The 14,878-nt window shown below is 43.1% G+C and overlaps 1 protein-coding gene across 1 annotated transcript in view; it reads right to left on the bottom strand.

Annotated features, from left to right (window-relative positions):
* The window catches only part of LOC146405562 (uncharacterized), a 32,803-nt gene extending 22,723 nt beyond the window's left edge, over positions 1 to 10,080 (bottom strand). The window contains exons 1-3 of the mRNA XM_085011718.1: positions 10,058 to 10,080; positions 9,629 to 9,827; positions 5,615 to 5,688 (exon numbers count right to left, since the gene is read on the bottom strand). Coding sequence (XP_084867844.1) covers positions 5,615 to 5,688; positions 9,629 to 9,827; positions 10,058 to 10,080 — 296 coding nt within the window. The remainder of the gene's footprint in view (positions 1 to 5,614; positions 5,689 to 9,628; positions 9,828 to 10,057) is intronic.
* Between the last annotated feature and the right edge of the window lie 4,798 nt (positions 10,081 to 14,878).

Genomic DNA, 14,878 nt, shown 5'->3' on the forward strand with positions numbered 1-14,878 from the left:
TCCAGAATAGGGATATTTTAACAATGAAAGTACAACTTAGAAAGATGGGACAGATGAGGAAGTTTCAGGCGTTAAAGCAGCAAAATGTCTTCAGATATGATTCTTAGCAACCTAATTTATTCTTTTTTTTTAAACAGTCACTATCATTGTAAAATTCCAATCACAATAGCAAAAAAAAAAAAAATACCTAATTAACACAACATTGTAAATTAACCGTACTTCAATTGAAAAGAATCTTTTTTCAAAAAATGTAAACAAACAAACAAAAAAAGAGGTTCCCACTGTCAGCAGTGGATTAAGAATGCAAACTGACTGCAATGGCTGCTTCTGGGATTCAATCCCTGGACCGAGAACTTCCATCTGCCACGAGTACAGCCATTATTTAAAAAGAAAAAAGAAAAAACATCACACCTCAGAATACACTTAATAGGAATATGCAAGAACCTCATGATCACAGTTAACAGAAGCCATAATGAAAAATCTAAATAAAATAAAGGATAACTTTTTGGCTAAATAGGAAGAATAAACATTGTAAAGATAGTAATCTTCCTCAAAGTGATATAACAGAATCCAAATCAAAATTTCATATTTTTTCTTTGTAACTGTTTTTGTTAGAACTTCTGTTTTGCTTTTTGTCTTTTCAGGACCACACCTGCAGCATTTAGAGGTTCCCAGGCTGGGGGTTCAAACAGAGCTACAGCTGCTGGCCTAAGCCACAGCAATGCCAGATCTGAGCCAAGTCTATGACCTACACCACAGCTCACAGCAACACCAGACCCTTAACCCACCAAGCAAGGGCAGGAATTGAACCTGCGTCCTCAGGGATACTAGTCACATTTGTTTTCCCTGCACCATGACGGGAACTCCAGAACTTATCAATAGTTAATAAAATATGACTATAAGGATAAATGTCTAAGAATATTACAGCAGCCACAATTTTGAAAAGAAAAACAGGGTGATTTGTGTTATAAAAATAACAAAATAAATTCTAAAACAAGTAAAATAGTACAACTATTAAGGAGAACACTATGGAGGTACCTCAGAAAGCAATATATGTAACTACCATATGGGCAGAGCCTCCTTGCCTACCCACTTGCATCTCTCACAAGTGTCCTACCTTAATAAATCTACTTCTTGCCTATAAAAAAACAAGACAAAACAAAACACTACCATATGATCCAGCAATACTACTCCTGGGGGGGGGGGGGTGTGTGTGTGTGTGTGTGTGTGTGTGTGTGTGTGTGTGTGTGTGTGTGTGTGTGTGTGTGTCTCTCTCTCCAAATAAAACTTTTTCACTCAAAAAGATACATGTGCCTCTATATTCATTTTAGCAATATTTACAATAGCCAAGATATGGAAACAACCTAAATGTCCATTGATAGATGAATGGATTAAGATGTGGTATATATATATATATATACAGTACAATACTACTCAGCCATAAAAAAAGAACAAAATAATGCCATCTGCAGTAACATGGATGCAACTAGAGATTCTCATACTAAGTGAAGTAAGTCAGAAAGAAAAAGACAAACACACCATATATCACTTATATGTGAAATATAAAATACAGTACAGATGAACCTATCTACAAAAAAAGAAACAGGAGTTCCCGTCGTGGCGCAGTGGTTAACTAATCCGACTAGGAACCATGAGGTTGCGGGTTCGGTCCCTGCCCTTGCTCAGTGGGTCAACGATCCGGCGTTGCCATGAGCTGTGGTGTAGGTTGCAGACAAGGTTCGGATCCTGCGTTGCTGTGGCTCTGGCGTAGGCCGGTGGCTACAGCTCCGATTCAACCCCTAGCCTGGGAACCTCCATATGCCGAGGGAGCGGCCCAAGAAATAGCAACAACAACAACAACAAAAGACAAAAAAAAAAAAAAAAAAAGAAACAAACTCATGGACATGGAGAACAGACTTATGGTTGCCAAGGAGGAGGGAGTATGATTGACCAGGAGTTTGGAGTTAGTAGATGCAAACTATTGCATTTGGAGTGGATAAACAATGAGATCCTGGTGTAGCACACGGAACTATATCCAATAACTTATGATAGAACATGATAAAATATGAGTAAAAAGAATATGTGTGTATATATATATGCATAACTGGGTCTCTTTGTTACACAGCAGAAATTGAAAGAACATTTTAAATTAACTATAATGGGGAGTTCCTGTCATGGCGCAGTGGTTAACGAATCTGACTAGGAACCCTGAGGTTGCGGGTTTGGTCCCTGCCCTTGCTCAGTGGGTTGATGATCCAGCGTTGCTGTGAGCTGTGGTGTGGGTCACAGACATGGCTCGGATCTTGTGTTGCTGTGGCCCTGGCGTAGGCTGGCAGCTACAGCTCTGATTCGACCCCTAGCCTGGGAACCTCCATATGCCGCAGCGGTGGCCCAAGAAATGGCAAAAAGACAAAAAAAAAAAAAAAAAAAAAAAAAAAAAAAAAAATTAACTATAATGAAAAAATTAAAAATAAAACAAGTAAAATAGTATGGCACTGTAGTACAAAGAGAAACAGAAGAGAATGCAGAAAAATAAACTCATGTGTATATGTACATATATTTGTATATTTTAAAGACAGCATTTCAAATGTATGGAGAATAAGTAGATTATTTAATAGATCATTCTAGTAGATTACAACAGTTTGGGGGATTTCTGCATGTGGAAGTTCCTGGGGACCTGGGATCAAACCTGTGCCAAAGTAGTGACCCAGGCTGCTGCAGTGATGCCAAATCCTTAACCTGCTTTGCCACGGGAGAACTCCTAGGTTATAACAGTCTGAATGCCATCTCCTCAGAGGTGCCATTCCAGCTCTGTCTAGCTAAAACAGACCCCCATCGCATTCTACCAGGCCACCCTGCTGTGTGGTCATCACAGCACTTAACATCCTCAGTATTTCTTCATTACTGCTTCCACTTTCTAGAGAAACAGGCTTTGCCTGTCTCATTCCCTGCTATCTACCCAGCATCTAGAACATTGCTTAGCACATGGTAGGCAGGTGCTAAATATCCACTGCACCAAAGGATAGGTGATGAAATCCCTCATCAGGCTATGTTAAATAAGTTAGATTCGGACCTCACATTTTACACAATAAATTCCAAATAGTTCAAGGATCTAAATTTAACAAAACTAACAGAAAAATGTAGAAAAAATTTCTATAATCCTAGGATAGAGAAAGCCTTTCACAGCAATGATTCCAAAGCCAAATAAAGGAAATGGAAAGTTAACTGCATGAAACTTAAAAACTTAACTTGTAGCAGATAATAAACAAATTTTAAAAGAAAAATGACAAAGAATGGCAATTTATGCCAGAGGATTAATATTTATATTACATAAAAGGCTTCTTTTATATATAAACCCAATATAAAAATGGTCAAAGGAGTTCCTTACTGGCTCAGGGAGTTAAGGATTCTGCATTGTCACTGCAGTAACTCTGACGGTGGCCCAGGTTCAATCCCTTGCCTGGGAACTAGGGAACTTCCACATGTCTCAGGCCCAACAAAAAAAAAGGCGGGGGGGGGGAGATATATGAAGGTATATTAAAATGCCAGAAGGAATTCCCCTCGTGGCTCAGTGGAAACAAATCTGACTAGCATCCGTGAAGATGCAGGTTCGATCTCTGGTTAAGGATCTGGCACTGCCATGAGTTATGGTGTAGGTCACAGATGCAGCTCTAATCCCACATTGCTGTGGCTGTGACCAGCAGCTACAGCTCCAGTTTGACCCCCCAGCCTGGAAACCTCCATATGCCGCAGGTGTGCCAGCCATAAAAAGACAAAAATAAGTGAATAAATAAATAAAATGCCAGAAGAACATACAGCCACAGTTATTTCTGAGGATTTGAGATCTATATCTTATGGCATTATTTTTTTTTTGCAACTATAATGCCTAATATCTATATTCAGAAAAAGATAAAATTTAAAGGCAAATACAAGTCATACTCAGGCAATTCATTGTCACATCACTAGTCAAGGTACGAAAGATGATAATACCAGGAAAGATTGAAAAAAGGAAAAGGTACCATCTGCACTTTGCTATGTCTCAAATCAATCAGGATAGGTCATCAAAGACAGTGGAACTGTTTCAGATTAAGGGAGTCTAACAAGACAGGACAGCTAAATGCCAGTTGTGATATGGATTAGTTCCTGGACCAGATAAAGGATATTTGTGGCAAAAAAGGAGTAAGGTCTACAAATTAGCTAACAATCAGTATATCAATTTATGTTTCCTCATTTTGTTATTTATGTTTTGATTTATATAAAACAAGGGCCTAAATTTTTAGGAAACACATTCTGAATGAAGCAATTAAACCAATGGTTGCCTGGGGGGCGGGGCATGGATTGGAAATGGGTGTGGATGCTTTCTGGAGTGGTAAAAATGTTCTATAGCTGGTGGTGGTGGTAATATTGGTGCACCAAATTTGTCAAAACTCATATGCTTTAAGTGGGTTATTCTATATAAATTACATCTGAAAAAAAAAAAAAAGAAGCTGATTTAAAAAAAAATTTAGTTCAGGACTATTTTAACTAAATAAAACTAAATCAAGACTACTGAGGAGTTCCTATTGCAGCTCAGCAGTAAAGAACCCGACTAGTATCCATAAGGATGAGGTTCGATCCCTGGCCTCCCTCAGTGGGTTAAGGATCCGGCATTGCCGTGAGGTATGGTGTAGGTCGCAGACATGGCTGGGATCCAGAGTTGCTGTGGCTGTGTGTGGCATAGGCCGGCAGCTGCAGCTCTGAATCATCCCTTAGCCTGGGAACCTCCATGTGCCATGGGTGTAGCCCTAAAAAGACAAAAAAGAAAAAGAAAAAAAAATGGCAGTCAAGGAGTTCCCGTCATGGTGCAGTGGTTAACGAATCCGACTAGGAACTGTGAGGTTGCAGGTTCGGTCCCTGCCCTTGCTCAGTGGGTTAACGATCCGGCGTTGCCGTGAGCTGTGGTGTAGGTTGCAGACGCGGCTCGGATCCCGCCTTGCTGTGGCTCTGGCGTAGGCCGGTGGCTACAGCTCTGATTCAACCCCTAGCCTGGGAACCTCTATATGCCGCGGGAGCGGCCCAAGAAATAGCAGCAGCAACAACAACAACAACAACAACAACAAAAAAAGACAAAAGACAAAAAAAAAAAAAAAAAAAAAAAAATGGCAGTCAAGGAATGTAAATTTGGGACACTGTCTCCACTACAGTAAATTCTCTCCAGGTATCCCTATCCAATACAACTTCTTCTGGTCATCACACTGGTCTTTCTTCATATCTTGGAACACTGAAAATCTAGGTACTTAACCATACTTATTCTTATTAGGATATATGTGTGCAATCATCCTAACTGTTCCTTGTATGTTCCCTCAGAGTCCATAGCCCTATATGGACCAGGACCATATCTCACACAACTTTTGTTCCTTTTATGACCCTCAAACAATACCAACTGCCCAACAGGCCAGGGCATCCAGCTGAATAATGAATAAGTACCAGGAAGCTGAGAACAGAGCTGATCGGTGGTGACGGGGGCTTTGTGGAAAACATCCAACATTCAGAGATCTCAACAGCTCTGTCTTCCGCAGTGAGGCCCACCTACAGTATAGAAGCAAGGAGTAGCGGGGGAAAAAAATGAGCTCACCTGAACTCCCAATGGTAGAGGCCCAGCAGCCACTGCCTTCTCATTCCTTCTTGTGAGGTCCTTCCCAGGGGATACTGAGGAAAGGCAGAGCTGAGGGAAGGAAAAGACATGAGATAGAAGACTCCTGCAGCAACAAAAAAAATATAATATCTACAGATAAGCCAAATCATCAAGTGGAGGGTGTCCGCATAAAGAAAACTATCATTCTTATTTACTAAGCTTTTAAGGTATATAATGAAAGCTGAACAAAGACATATCATATTCCTGAATAGGATGTCATGATATCCTAGTTTGTCACTTCTCTGAAATTTATAAACACATTCCCAAACCAGTTATACATAAATAATAACTCTGTAAAGTTTACTATGGAAAGGATTTTTTTTTTTTTAAGTTAATTGTGTTATACAACAACAGGCAGGGCATTTCTTAAAGGGAATAGTGATGAGCGAGAACTTTTCCACAAGACATTATAAAGCCATGATAACTGGAACATGGTGTTATTCAATAAGCAAAATTACTCCTTCACCAAATGTATGGTTGACACCTACTGTACCAGTCACCATTAAGGCAAGGGATGAATATATATATATATATACACACATATATAAACTCCTACTCTCATGGATATTATAGTCTTAACAGGGGAAAGGGTTAATGGAACAAATTAAAATCCTACCAACACAACAGTTCAGGAAAAAATACATACAATGAAGAATGAATGACTCATTAACATGGAAAAATAGCTTACTATTTGGAAAATAAGAATTTGCACATAAAATGAAACTCAAGTATTGAAAGAAAATATGAACATTTTTAAGACATATGGAATAGAAGACCCCCCCCCAACAATGATGCCAAAGACCCTAATAAGAAGATTTCCTGCTCTGAACATACGAAAATATATTTCTACATAGAAAGGAAATATACTTGTGTATCAGTCACACAATTTAAAAACAAAATGCAGTTCTCCTGCGGGCAGACAGTAAAGGCTCCAGCATTGTCACTGCAGTGGCCCAAGGACTTCCACATGCCATGGGCCCAGCCAAAAATTAAAAAATGGGTGTTCCGGAGTTCCCATCGTGGCGCAGTGGTTAACGAATCCAACTAGGAACCATGAGGTTGCGAGTTCGGTCCCTGCCCTTGCTCAGTGGGTTGATGATCCGGCGTTGCCGTGAGCTGTGGTGTAGGTTGCAGACAAGGTTCGGATCCCACGTTGCTGTGGCTCTGGCATAGGCTGGTGGCTACAGCTCCGATTCGACCCCTAGCCTGGGAACTTCCATATGCCGCGGGAGCGGCCCAAGAAATGGCAAAAAGACAAAAAAAAAAAAAAAAAAAAAAAAAAAGAGTGTTCCTGTCGTGGCGCAGCAGAAACAATCCGACTAGGAACCATGAGGTTTCAGGTTCATCCCAGGCCTCGATCAGTGGTTTGCCAAGAGCTGTGGTGCAGGTCAAAAAGACTTGGCTTGGATCTGGCGTTGCTGTGGCTCTGGGGCAGAGCGGCAACAGCTCCAATGAGACCCCTAACCTGGGAACCTCCAATGCCAAAGGTACGGCCCTAAAAAGACAAAAGACAAAAAATAAAAATAAAAAATGGAGCTCCTATTGTGGCTCAGAGGGTTAAGAACCCAACTCATATCCATGAGGATGCAGGTTTGATCCCTGGCCCCACTAACTAGGTTAAGGATCTGGTGTTGCCAGAAGCTGGGGTGTAGGTCACAGATGCATCTCGGATCCCCTGTTGCTATGGCGTAAGCCCCTAGCCTGAGAACTTTCATATGCTGCATGGGGGGGCCCTAAAAAAAATAACAGTAAAAAATAGAAAATTTTTTTAAAAATTTGATTTTAAAAAGAGAGTATAGGACAGGAGGTATCAAAGCATTTCAGTATGACCCAGAAATTTCACTTGAAGAAATTTACAGAATGAGACAAGAATGCATATATATGTAGCCAGATAGCCTATATAGTTTATAAAACTAGAAAACAAAAAAGAACACAAAGGCCTTAAAGAAAAAAGTATAGCAGACATCCTCATGTTCATTCACAACTGTTCTTAAAAATTTTTAAGTAACTATTTTCAAAATATTAAGTTTATTCTGCATTTTAAGTGGTACTTACACAGATAAAAACGTTTATTAAAAAATAACAGAGCGTACGATTTGTGCACTTTAAACCCCTTACAAATATATTCCATAACTCAATCTTATTTGGCCACATCCTTGGCACAAGGAAGTTCCTGGGCCAGGGATCGAATCTGAGCTGCAGCTGCTATCAACAGATGCTGCAAGGCCAAATCCTTAACCCACTAGGCTGCCAGAGACAACACCAGTTCCTTAACCCGCTGGGCAGAAACTCTCCAAAACTCATTTTTTAAAGTTAATGGAGAAAAGTATACTAATATCCATTTATTTGTTCAGAGGTATTTCTATGCTTATACACATATAACAGAGTGAAGATTTTCAAGTGATTTTCTTCATTTTCATTCCTCTGAATCTTTCAATTGTCCTATATTGACCTTTTTAAAAAAAAATTTTGGCCGTGCCCACCGCAAGTGTTAAGTTCCGGGGCCAGGGATCAAACGTACGCCACTCCTTTTTTTTTTTTTTTTTTTTCCTCTTACCAAAAAAAGTTCACTATAGGCGTTCCCTGGTGGCGCAGCGGGTTAAGGATCCAGCGGTTGTCGCTGCTGTGGCTTGGGTTTGATCCCTGGCTAGGGAACTTCCGCATGCCGTGGGCGCAGCCAAAAAAAGGGGGGGGCGGGGAGAAAAGGATTCCCTCAAGTAGAAATCTGCTCAGGATTGGCCTCCTCATTCTTAATGAGATATGAATTAAGGGGAGTCCATGGCATCGCCCCTCGTAATCAGAGGGCCGTCCTGAGCTACCGCTTACAAACTGTAACAGAGCAGGACCCAAGGGGGCCTTCCCCGGGGACAAGCCCTTCCCCCATAGCTCCCCCCCACCGCCGCCCCGGCTTTAGCTTCGCTCTCAAGTACCTAGACAACAGTAAGTGAAACACATTTCCTGAGTTGTTTTACAAATGTGAAACCCCCGACCACCACCAAATAGAAGGTGTTAATTAATTTCTTGATGACTCCGAGCACGTGGCCGGACCCCCCCCACCCCCCACCTCCTGGAGCCTAAGGACTGGTAAGGTTAACCCCTGTGACACCACCCTGTTAGCTCACCATCAACCAATCAAAGAATTCAACTGAAGCTGATCCCTTACCCAGAGACAACCCCACCACCACCACCACCACCACCACCACCACCTGGCTTTTAAAAAATATGCTTTATAGGAGTTTCCCTGTGTCCTAGCACTTAGGATTAAAGATTCCGCGTTGTCACTGCTGTGGCTCGGGTTCAGTTCCTGGCCCCGGAACTTCCGCATGCCACGGGCGCGGCCCAAAAAAAAAAAAAAAGAAAAACCCTTTACAAAACCAGTTCGGGGAGTTCGGGGCTTTTCAGAGCACGAGTCACCCATCTCCCTGAATGGCCGCTGACAATAAACCTTTCTCTGTTCCCAACTCCTACGTTTCGGTTTGTTCGGCCTCACTGCGTGTTCTCCCCCACGAACTTGCCACGAAGGGCAGGTGCCGTCGCCCGGAGACCCCTCACCTGGTCCCGCATGGTTGGAGACTTTCCAGGAGAGTCCCAGGGAAAGCCCACAGCGGGGAGGAACCCAAGTTCCCAGCGACTTCCAGAACCTTCGGCCCCTCACCGGCCCCTCAGCCCCGGGGCCGCCAGGCCCAGTTCCCTACCCTCGCCGCTGCCGGGACAGGTGGCGGAACGACGGCGTCTAGCCCCTCAGCTCTTGGCGTTCCCACCCGGCCGGGCTCCCAGGGCGAGAGGAGGCGCACCTGGAGCTAGGGACCCAGCGCTGCGCAGGAGTGGAGGTCGCGGCCCATAGGCCGCCCGCCCTTGCCGCTAAGGAGCCTCGCCGGGCCGGGCCGGACTCCTCCTGCCCAGGCCTCCAGCGTCCGCCTGCCCCGGCGTCTCTCGCCACGGCCCAGTACTCACCCTCTCCCTGCTGCCGCGGGAGAAGCCAGCCGACGAATACGTCCCAGCGCGGCGCCTCACTACAAATCCCACAAAGCTGCCCGGGCGCGGCGCGAGCGTCGGAATGCGCAGGCGCGGGCCCGCCACGGGGGTTGGGTGGGAGGGGCGCAGGGCGGTGCCAGTGGACGGAAGGTGGTGGCTCCTAGGATTGGCTACGTCGCTTTGGTGGAGATGTGGCTTGGCAAACCGGGAGGGGACTGCGCGGCGACCTTACCCAAGCTACCCTAGAGAAGCCTCTCGTTAGAGCCTGTCGGTTCCTAATCCGCGGGTAGGGGAGAAAGGGCAGACAGGCGAAGCAGGCGAAGCCTCATTTTCCTTCTCTGAAATAAAGGGAGCCTAGAGGAGTCCTTTGCAAAGTTGTCTGGAGAGTGAATGGATGTAGAAACATACCAGATACATAGCGGGCTCTCCATGAATGGTGATTACTGTAACTTCTTTCTAGCTCAGTGTATGCTCTATTTGCCTTAAAAGCACCCCTGTATAGAATGCAGGAAAAAAAATCTCTGGTAAATGTGTGGCCAGAGTTAGTTACTCTAGATCTGCCTCTGGAATTTGGAGAAGTAATGTGACATTTGGTTATTTGATCAATATGGTAGCTTAGATTGTAATATCTGCTTTTCCAAAAAGAACTGCTAGTTTTCTGTACCTCTTTCTGTTGGTGTGGCAAAGACTCAACCTTTGACCAAGCTTTAGGAAGGTTCTGTTGAACCCTTTTCTCTGTTAGACCTCCTGCTTGGGCCCAGTCCTTTGCTTGTGGAGCCCAGTTTTAGCAAGAATCCTGCTAAGTCAGCTTTCCTTTTCTTCCTTTTTTTTTCCTTTTCTGTCTTTTTAGGGCCGCACCCGTAGCATATAGAAGTTCCCAGGTTAGGGGTCAAATTGGAGCAGTAGCTGCCGGCCTATGCCACAGCTACTGCAACTAGGGATCCAAGCTGCATCTGTGACCTACACCACAGCTCACGCAATGTGGGATTCTTAACCCACTGAGCAAGGCGAGGAATTGAACCCATGTCCTCATGGATATGAGACAGGTTCGTTACTTCTGCACCACCATAGGAACTCCTCTTTTTCTTTTTTTAAAGAATCTCCCATTCTCTTTTTTTTTTTTTTTTTTAATGGCCACACCTGCAGCATATGGAAGTTCTTGAGCTAGGGGTCAAATGAGAGCTGCAATTGCCAGCCAAAGCCACAACCACAGCAACACCAGATCCCAGCCATGTCTGTGACCTACACCAAGCTCACAGCAAGGCTAGATCTTTAACCCATTGAGTGGGGCCAGAAATCAAGCCCATAGTGGGGTTCATTTCTACTGAGCCACAAAGGCAACTCCAAGAATTTCCCATTCTTGATATCTGATCAAATTCCTCATCCCCTACTCTTAATGTCTAAGTCCTTGGCCTTTGGGAATCTTGTTAGGCTAGATTAGCAAGAATCCCCTGTGTTTTCTGTCTTCTTTTTCGTGATTTTCCATCCACTGACCTCTCCTTACTCTGCTTGTTGGAGCTGTAAATCCTCAGCTCTTTGCAATATTGGAGTTGAGTTCAGTTTTTACTGAAGCCTCTTTCCCTTTCTGCAGTAGTACTGAATAAAAGAAGTTCTCTGGTGGCCTAGCAGCTAAATGATCTGGCATTGTAAAACTGCTGTGACTCAGATCATTACTGTGGCAAGGGTTCAATCCCTGTCCCAGGAACTACTGTGTGCTCCAGACATGCCCCCCCCCCACCAACAGTACTGAATAAATCATGTCTTGGTGTTCCCTCTGTGGCACAGTGGCTAAGAACCCTACTGCAATAGCTCAGGTCACCCTTGAGGAGGCAAGGGTTTGATCCCTGTCCAGGTGCAGTGGCTTAACCGGCATTGCCCCAGCTGTAGCTCAGGTTCAGTCCCTGGCCCAGGGAACATCCATATACCTCAGGTGTGGCCATTTAAAAAAAAAAGGCTTTAGTGTCCAACTCTATTTCTCTTTGAGAGCTGTCTGAGCTATTTTAAAATATTGCAAAACATGAAAATCTTCACAATTCATTTAATCAAGTGAAAGTAACCCAGACAGAACCAAAGTAAAAACCTACCACTATACTAAGACAAATACCTTGAATTAGTTGCTCCAGGACTATAAGGTCATTCTTACATTAGAAACAGCATACATTGTGGTTGTTCTGCTAGGGAAATGGCCCCTGATTAAACCCTTAAGAGAGTGTACAATTTCCTAACAAGTAGGCAGAGAGGATGGAATAGGGAGAGAAACAAGGACCCAAAAAACCCCAACCCCCTGAAATCCAAAAACCAACAAATGTAAAAATTTAGATAAGTAAAAAATACATAAGAAAATAGTAGCAATAAATCCAAGTCTATTAGTAATCTCTACATATACACATAGACTGAACTTTCCAGTCGAAAGTACTGTGAGACTACAGTTTTGGAAATCTAGCTATATGCTAGACAAAAATACACAAACCTCAAAAGTAGAAATTTGGAAAAAGATATACCTGGCAAATACTAACTATAGGAAGTTAGCATAGGAGTTCCCTGGTCTCTTTCTCTCTCTTACACACACAGACAAAATATTAAGGCCAAAACTATTACTAGAGGTAGAGAAGATACTGTTTTATACAACAATAACAAAGAGTTAATTCACCAAGAAAAAAAAGTCATAAAGTTTTGTGTCTTTAATAATGGAGATTCAAAATATATGCAGCAAAAATTCACAGAATAACAGAGAATTGACAAATCCATTATTTTTAAACTATCTCAGTAATTGATAGAATCCTCACCCCCCCCAAAAAAATTAATAAAGATATGGAATAGCTGAAGAGCAAAGCTATGTTTGATTTAATGGACAAATACATAGAATATTGTATCCCAAAATTAGTGAAAACACAGTTCTAATCATACAGTTACAAAAAAAATGACCTCAAGTAGTCTCAACACATTTCAAAGAATTGGTAAGAATAAGTACCACATTTTTTACAGTGAAGTTAGACATATATATTTCTTTAATTAGACTTGTTTTTTTAAAGACCAGAAGCGTTTTTAAAGATTTTGATAGGGAGTTCCCATTGTAGCTCAGTGGAAACCAACCCAACTAGTATCCATGAGGACACAGGTTCGCTCCCCGGCCTCTCTCAGTGGGTTACGAATCTGGCATTGCTGTGAGCTGTGGCATAGGCCAGCAGCTGCAGCTGCAATTCAACCCCTAGCCTGGGAACTTCCATATGCTGCAGGTATGGCGCTAAAAAAAAAAAAATTGGTAAAGGGAATATTTAGAGATTAGGCTTGTGACACTGACAGATTCTCCCCTTGACCAAATTCTAATGAGACTCCTCTTAAAACCAAGCAGGGCCCAGGTGGGCTACTGGGCACAAAAGCCTTTCTATGTCCCCCATATCTTGTCAGTAGGATGAAGGCCTCATTCAGCCTCCAAGACCTTCCCTGAGTTCCAAAGTGCAGGTTCACACAGTTGCTAATCAGGGAAGGGAGGGGATGCAGAGACCAGGGAGGAGCCGTCAAGAAACAATGGTGCAGCCTTGGGGCAGGGGCCTGGTTTCTCCTCCAGGGATACACTTAACAATATCTGGATATCTTCCAGCTCTTCTGTAGACTTAAAACCCCCAACAAGTGAAAGATGTTGGCTACTTGATGAAGCATTCTTCATTCTAGAAAGAAGGAAAACCACCAGAACCAGTCCTGGGACCACTAAAGACCAGCTTTGAAGCAGGTGAGCTTGTCTCTACCGTGATCTTTAACTGTGGCCCTGCTTTCCACTATAAGAAACCCTTCCTGTTCTCTCCCTAAGGAGGGCACAGTTTTTCAGGCCTTAGCCTGCTGTGACCTCCTTTGCCTGGCAAAGAAATAAAAACTTTTTTTTTTTTTCTCCTTCATCCAAAACGCTGTCTCATTTTTATTATATTATTATATTTATTGTTTTATTTTTATTTTAGTATTATACATTTTTATTTGACACCGGTGAACAGAGGCTGAGTTTCAGCAACACTCTGAGCTCTTTTTCAACTAGGCCTCAACTCAATTTTAGTAAGAATCCTGGTAAATCAGTTTAGCCAGAATCCCCCATCCTCCACATCTTACTACTCTCTGGTAATTCTTCCTCCACCATGCCTAGAAGATGTCTGCCTTCAGCAATTATTGTTAGGTTGGTCCCCCTCTCCCTCCTGATGGTTCTCTTAGTAATTTTCTCTTCTCTGACCCCCACCTGGATCCTTGGCTTTAAAGGACTACTTGCTTATGCTGTATTCGGAATTGAGCCCAATCCCTCTTCCCCATTGCAATGGTCCCTCTACCCATAGCCATCACCATGGACCCCTTGAATAAACTCTGCCATACTTTTATTATTATTATTTTTTTTTTTTGGTCTTTTTTAGGGCTGCACCCGCAGCATATGGAGGTTCCTAGGCTGGGGTCAAATCAGAGCTGTAGTTGCCTGCCTACACCACAGCTCATGGCAATGCTGGATCCTTAACCCATTGGGTGAGGTCAGGAATCAAACCCACATCCTCATGGATGCTAGTTGGGTTTGTTAACCACTGAGCCACGATGGGAACTCCTGTTTTTTTTAACAAATGTGATGTTGAACATTTCTTTTTAGCAGGTAGGATGATACTTTTTTCTTTAACAACACATCAAATTTTGTTCCCTTCCAAAACCCAGTAAACCAAAATTAAGGGATTATTTGAAAAGTTAGCTCACAAGGTCAGGAAGAACACACCAGGTAACGGCATACCAGTGACAACATTTGGGACCTGAAAAGTAGATAGGTGCTATTTTCTTGCCAAACCTAAAAAATGCCAAATCTCTGGATAGCTGTTAAGAAAAGCTGAGAGCTAATCTGATCTTATATCTCAGAAACCTCAAAAGTCCAGGGGTAGTTCTTAGGTGGAAAATGAAATGAGGCCTAAAAAGACAAAAAAAAATCAGCAAAACCCTGGTGAATCCAGACAGGCAAACTCCTTATCGAACAGGCCCATGTATGGACGGAGTTCCCTAGAACAAAGATAGCCCCAAGCCTCAAGACTCCATGGCTCAGCAAAAATGACCCCTGTCTATAAAAAAAAAAACCCTACACACTCCCCTGTCGGGGTGGGGGTGGGGGAAAGACGGGTGGGGTGGTGGGGGGTGCTGAGTCTTCTTGCTCAGAGCTCCCAACCACTCTGGGTCAATAAGCTCTGCTTTCAATCTCATTGCTCCAGCCTCTGCCTCCTT

The sequence above is a fragment of the Sus scrofa genome, chromosome 2, assembly GCF_054392235.1.
Source record: "Sus scrofa isolate SSC_HxYL_T2T_F1_AM1 chromosome 2, Sscrofa_HxYL_maternal_Yorkshire_Landrace_v2.0, whole genome shotgun sequence".
NCBI lineage: Eukaryota > Metazoa > Chordata > Mammalia > Artiodactyla > Suidae > Sus > Sus scrofa.